The 6,699-nt window shown below is 34.1% G+C and overlaps 1 protein-coding gene across 2 annotated transcripts in view; it reads left to right on the top strand.

The window, feature by feature from the left end:
- KIZ (kizuna centrosomal protein) overlaps positions 1-6,699 on the top strand; it is a 148,191-nt gene that overhangs the window by 128,776 nt on the left and 12,716 nt on the right. For both annotated transcript variants that reach the window (XM_019516123.1, XM_019516122.1), the window contains one exon: positions 328-424. In XM_019516123.1, the coding sequence (XP_019371668.1) occupies positions 328-424 (97 nt within the window). The remainder of the gene's footprint in view (positions 1-327; positions 425-6,699) is intronic.

Genomic DNA, 6,699 nt, shown 5'->3' with positions numbered 1-6,699 from the left:
AAAAAAAAAAAAAAAAAAAAAAAATTGTTGTGGGGAAGCATCTGTTTCCCAAGTTGGTGTCCATTTTTGTACATTTAAAAATATTCCCTCAAAAATTGTATCTTGATATTCCTTTCTTGTGATTTATATTGTCAGGAAACAATAAAATCTCATTGTAAACCCTGATTTTTACATTGTACTTCAGAATTTTTATTTAGGTTTCAGAATAAAAAACATCTTTCTTGTTTTCTTCTTTCTTAAGCAATGTTGATTTCTGTAAGTGAGAACTTACTGCATGGCTGCGTGTTAGATGTTTGCTCTGTTTACATTTGGCATTTATGCTTGTAGGTTTGAATATTGGGAACAGAGAGAAGACAGAGAGAAGCAACAAAATCACTTCAGAAGCTAGTTTTTCATCTAGTGATGGAAGAAGTCCTTTATCAAGGTAAAGTCATTAAAGTGTTTCTTTTTGGCCTTAATAGAATAAGAAATGCCACCAAATAAATAAAACTCTTTGAATATGTTATTTTATGTGACTTGAACAAGGGTTAAGGTTCCTGTTTGTGTTTATGTAATATAACAACTTAAACTTTAGTACACCTTAGAAAATATTTGCACCCAAGCCAGGTATTGTTTTGCAGCTGTTGTGTTCTCATTTTAAGACTCAATTGACATCTCAGTGAACCACAAATTAGCGTGTACAGCTGCTCTCAGTAGGGCTACTTAGAGACCAGACAATAGAAGTTGTCAGGAAAAGGACAGGCATAACACATAAAGTCTTGAAGAAATAAAGTGGTGTGTTTCTTCATGTTGATGTATCTGAAATGTAAACTAGTTGTAGCTCAATACGTGTTTTTGTATTTTTCTTTAAAGTATTTGCCACTAAAGTATTTGCTACTTTTGTCTTGTTTTACTTTCAAACTGAGTACATTTAATTAATGGCCTTGCATTTTCCTAAAGGGTGCAATTTATCTCTTTAGATTTGTTAAACTGCAGCACTTTCTTTCTATCCTTTTGAACAGTACTGTGTTAGATGTTGCTTGTATTTGTCATCAGCATGAAATACTAATCAAACAGTGGCAATAAAATTAGTGGTCAAGGAGGAGTAGAAAATATAATATACAGTAATATTATCATCTTATGAAATTTAAGCTTGGGTTTAAATTGTTATCTGAATGCTTATTAAAACATTATAGTAAGTGGGTTCTGCTGTTATCTGGTTCCCTTTCTGAAAACTGCCATTTATGACATTGATAAAATACTTCTAAGTATTTTGATAATTATTTGACCCTATCTACATTTATAGCGTGCTTGTTCTTTTTTTCCTCTCTTTTACTTTATAACATTCCTGATGACGTTTATTGGTAAAGTGTTAATTGTGTTGTTGGAAATTAAACCAATTGTGCCAGAAATGTTAATGTTATATTTTGCACTGATTTTATATTTTTATTTTAAAAGCCACAGTATTTTCTCTAACTCTTGTCTGATAAATTTAATGTGAATTAGGTAATAAATTACACATTTATAATGTTAAATTATATTTTTATTTAAAATAAAACTATAGATTTTTTTATGCCTTCAATTTCCATTTTTTGTAACTTAATTTCTTCCTGGGAGAAGGATTCCATAAGAAAATAAATCCTAATATGATGAAATGCAGAGGCATTCTTACAAATATATATGTTTTGCCAGATTTTGCTCCCATTGACTTCAGTGTGGGAAGGATCAGGCCATTAATGTTGAACTTAGTAGCTTAATTCTAAAATCTGATGAGTATTTGAACATATTATAATGGACTATGCCAAAATATTTTGTGTATTTATTTTACTGTTTAGCATGTTATAGTGCTTGCTTAAAATGTGTGTTGGCAGCTTTCAGCACTACTCTAAATGCTAGTCAAATGTTACAAATGGCTTAGTTTTAATTTTACCTTTTTCAATTCACATGCACACCCGGTAAATTTTGGAAACCATTTGTTGTACCTAATAATTTCATGCCTTTGGGCTCTCAGAAGCAAGCACACTTCATACTATGGTAGATTAAGCCATTTTTAAAGGCTTATTTTTTTTTAAGCAACACCATGAAGTCAGTTTCCTAAATACATTAGAAATAATATGCCCTTTTAAACAGAGAGTCTATTAGTAACACTTGCCGCTGGACACTTGACATCAGTCTTACAAAGATATTTGGAAACACGAAGTAGCAAAAGTAGCATGAAAGAATGGGAAATAGAGAGCTCAGGTGGTTGCTTGTTTGTGGTTGGGATGCAGTGAAATTTCTTAGAGGCTTACATTTAAGGATTCCACTTATTGCAGTCACTTCTTGTGCTTTATTGCTTTTACAAGTGGTCTCGAAACCCAGTACTTGAGAATAAACATAACTGTGTAGTACTGCTGTGGTACTTTTTAAAAATTCTTCTTTGCTCTATTTTGTCACTGAGCTGATGAGTGACCTCGAAAAAGACCCTGCTGGACCTAAATAAAAAAAAATGGCTTCCTCTGATGTCCTAGAGACAATAATTATGATGTGCCAGTTAAGCCCAAACTACAGCTGAGGGATTTTACTTTAAAGCAGAGGCTTGGGCGCAAAAATGCATTTATAGCTCTTTGTCTGGCACCTCATTATGTGTGGGCCTGATTCATTAAGTAATTGGTTTGCAGTTGTTTACATGAGTATTAAGGCTTTCTATTCAGCAGCCTTTGAGAGATACATTGTGCAAATGTTGCATGTTATGAATGCAGAATGAGGGGCAGAGGACCAGTCCTATTGGCTAAACACTGCACTCTGTTGAAAAGCAAGAGAAAGAGATTGGGTGCTGCTTTGCATAGCAATGACTTTCTTAATAAGCTTTACAGATTAATACACACAAGCTATAAAAGATGCAAAGAGATACTCTTAGCACATTTATACATGCTCATTTCACTATTATGGTACTGGAGATGGGAAGAATTGAGTTCTTTCATATTCAGTTTTTCAGTGCAGTGTCTTCAGTGCATGAGACTTAATAGAATCCGATGTTTATTGTATTATAAATCATGGGGAAGTAGGCAGATCTGCAACAGTTTATTATTAAAGATTCTTTCAATGTAAATCTTTTTCTACTATTGTATTTCCTACAGCAAAATCATTTTGTGGTTGAGTGGGGATGAAAGGCATAATGTACGAAGGAGTGAGTCTTAATAGGAAGCTGCTCTCTGAGTAAAGACCACTTGTTCCCTTTTGTTCAGAGGTGCATGCCAGAGCTTCCTCTTCTCCAACAAATATTGTCCTGTTTTACCTTAGGTATAAAACTACTTTTTCTGGATTCATTTAGTCCACCAAGAATATGCTTAAACTATCTGTGATTGCAACTTTAGTTTGAAGAGTACAATGTTGTGCAAAAGAAAAGAATGTGTTGAAGTAATATAATTACTTGGGGGAAAGGTATCATAAGTCAGGACTGAATCTCTCTGAAAGAGTGTGCAGAATACGATGTGTGTGGCATTTTGTAGTCCTGTAGCAACAGAATCAGCCAGTGGAGGTCAGTAGCATTCTAGATAATTCTGTATTTTGATGCAAGCAATTTATTTTTGTAGGCTTGTTTGCTTTGTCTCATACTCTGAAGACTAAAGATACATTATAAATAGAGCGACCCAAATAAGACCATTAGTTTGTCAACATATAAAAATTGAATAAAGTATTTTCAGTTTTGAGGAAATTGTATTCTGGAACAAATCCATTATGTTCCTTGTGTCCTGTTTCTCAAGCAAAATTATCTTATTATTTCTTTGTTTATTTTAAGAAAAGAAAATTGCCTATTATAGTTAATCTCAGTTATTTTCAAGAGAAATACTTAATAGTGTTCTGTCTGTAACACCTTTAAATGCCACAGTACACTGTGTTGCAGGTAAGCAAATTGACCATCAGGGGGCACTCAAACTTTACTGAACTAAAACAGCTCTCAAAATTTAGTCCTGCCACTTCCTATTAATAATTTATGTTTTTATAGCACTTAATTTCAGTCTTGTTTATTTCTTGTCAATTTATCATTCATTTGTAAGGGAAAAAATGTTCCCCAAAGTTTTAATGAGAGATACTAGAAGTTTGACTATTCAGTATATTCATTTTCTAGAAAGATTTTCAGTAACTTGAATAATGATTCAAAGCAGTGAAAGTGAAACTATTTGAATTTATTTTCAATGATTTATTACACTTCTAGTAATCTATAAAGAGAGACAAACTTAAGTAAATTATTGCCTAAATGAGTTCTTTTCTTGTTTTGTTCCATCATAAATGTGTAGTTTTAATCTTCAAAGCACTTTGTAAAGGTACACATTAAAAATAGATTTCAGGGCTATTTCTTAACATTGTAGACTAAGCAGGACAATTGCAAAATTTATTATAAGACATATTTTCTAAATCTTAACAGTTTGTCGTTATCACTTGTACCAACCAGTCAGGACCTTTGTTAAATAGTTCATAAAACTTCTATAAAGACACCGTACATACTAGTTCTGTAAAGTTACTGAAATGTTTTCTCATGATAGATGTTATGCTTTGTTGTTAGTCACCAGTGCAGGATGCATTTGGCGAAATTCATCGCTCCTGGCAGAAAAATAGAATAAATGGCTTGCTTTGGCAGTGCATACACTAAAATTGGAACTAAGCAGAGTCAGGAAGAATGAAAATCCCACATACCCAAAACTCACAGCCCTCTAGCATCCACTTTCCCTGTCTAGTCACTGCCCTTCTTGTCCCTTGCTTAGAGGTTTTCAGACCCCAAGATACAAACTTACATAAATTTGGTAGCTCACGGCTCCTATATCAGTCTCTTTTTAGGTCTGCCTCTGAGATTCTCTTTGCAGTACAAAGGGGGCACATGGAGACTTTCTCTGGAACCACATCACATGTTCCCTCTGCCTAGTTTCTTCATGGGGTTTAGGTGGGGCATGGTAGAACTTTTATGGACCCTTGTCAGCTAGATGAATTTTATCCTTTGTATATAAGTTGCTACAGGCTTAGAATGTGAGTGCAAATGCTCTCTTTTTAATGTACCTATCTGCTGCCAGCCTGGTAACTGGAGAGAGAGAGTTTGGTCTTAAATGAGTGTACCCTTCTTGTCTTAAATCCTGGTATAACATGTTCTTGGAATCCTTTGTTTTAGTGTAGTCTTCCGTTCTAAATTTAAATTGGACATAGTTAATAGGAACAAATCTCTTATCATATACCAAGAATTATATTCCCATCTATTTTTCTTTCAGTGCATTTGTCTGATTTTCCTTCAAAAACAGTAGATCAAATGTTGCTTGCTGGTTAAAAAAAATACAGAAAAATTATTTTCATTCACTTATACTTACCTTGAACTTGCTCTTTGTTCACAGAAAAAGAATAGCCTGAGTGTGAGCAGGTTTTTATTATTATTTGCAGAGAAATAAATGATCATGCAGATGGATAGAGAGATGAACAGAAGAGATTTTGTCACAGTAGAAAGGTTGGCATTAAGTAGTCAGGCATACATTTTTATCAGTAAGCTTTTTGACATTTGTGAAAAATGATTACTTTTAGAGAAGGACCACAACTTCTCCTTCTCAGCTCATTGTTGGGAACAAATTCCTTACCTGCTATCTCTCAGTCTGAGGGTTACTAAGAAAGGCCTTGTGAAAAAGAAACAATCCTGTTTGTTTACCACATGGTATTGTGTCTCAACAATGCTTCTTCAAGATAGATGTGCACAGGCTTCAAGCTCTTTTTACAAGATTAACTAATATGCTTCTAGGCATATTTTTGTGGAGTATCAGTGTTTCTGGATCTAGGTCCTTTTCATTTATTTTTCTGATGGAATATCTTTTTTTGTTTGTTTGTTTTCACTTGACACGGAGTATGGAGGTTCAACAAGTTCTTTACCGAAGTGATATCCAGGAGAGAAGCAAGTTTTCCAGTTTTCATTGAAACTCTTTATTTTGATTAATTCCTCCAATATTTACCAAACAGAATCAAGACCACCTCTATAGAAATATTATTTCTGGGGAAAAAAAAAAAGTTTCTGGGAGGCTTTTCACTTTATATGAGAATCTTCTAGATGGGGCTCATTTTATAAAAGCAAACATTCCAAAATGGGAGACTTGAGCTAAAAAAAAAAATGGAATGATATTTTGAAGTTAACCTGTACTTTTTTAAAAAAATAGAACCAGGATTTATTTTATACATTTATGGTGGAAGTAGACACTTGTACAGGGCGGTAGAGAAATTTATTAAAAAGATTGCTTGAAGCAAATTCTTAAAATTCTTCTCTAGAGGGTTTGTATGATTTTGATATGCTCACTCTGCCATAAGATGATTGTCATTGTTGTACTATTGTTCCGAGCTTAAACTTTCCGGAATTCACAGAGTTTCCTTGTTTTTTTTTGGCAATCACTAACATTTTAACTTCAGGTGTCATTTAGAAAATAGCTTGCATGAAAATGAATTATACCTCTTTTATAGCATTTTCAGAGCTGAATTCAGAGGTAATACCAGTGATCTCTCTCTTTTTTTCTCCTCATCTGTCATTTCCATCTTTTAATGATGTCTTTCTTCATACATTCATGTTTTCATATGACATAGGCCAATTGCCCATCAAGAATGACGGGCGGGGGGTGCAGACAGGACCAGGGGCCTGCATCCGGTTCCTCCCCCCACCAACCTTCAGGGCCAGGCCAACTTTCCCTTTCCTTCATTGTGCTGCAGGTCTGGGCCTGCCCC

The sequence above is a fragment of the Gavialis gangeticus genome, unplaced genomic scaffold (assembly GCF_001723915.1).
Source record: "Gavialis gangeticus isolate Ggan-Ray unplaced genomic scaffold, GavGan_comp1, whole genome shotgun sequence".
NCBI classification, from domain to species: Eukaryota; Metazoa; Chordata; order Crocodylia; family Gavialidae; genus Gavialis; species Gavialis gangeticus.
Note: the sequence above shows the minus strand (reverse complement) of the source record. Positions and strands in the feature narration are given on the sequence as shown.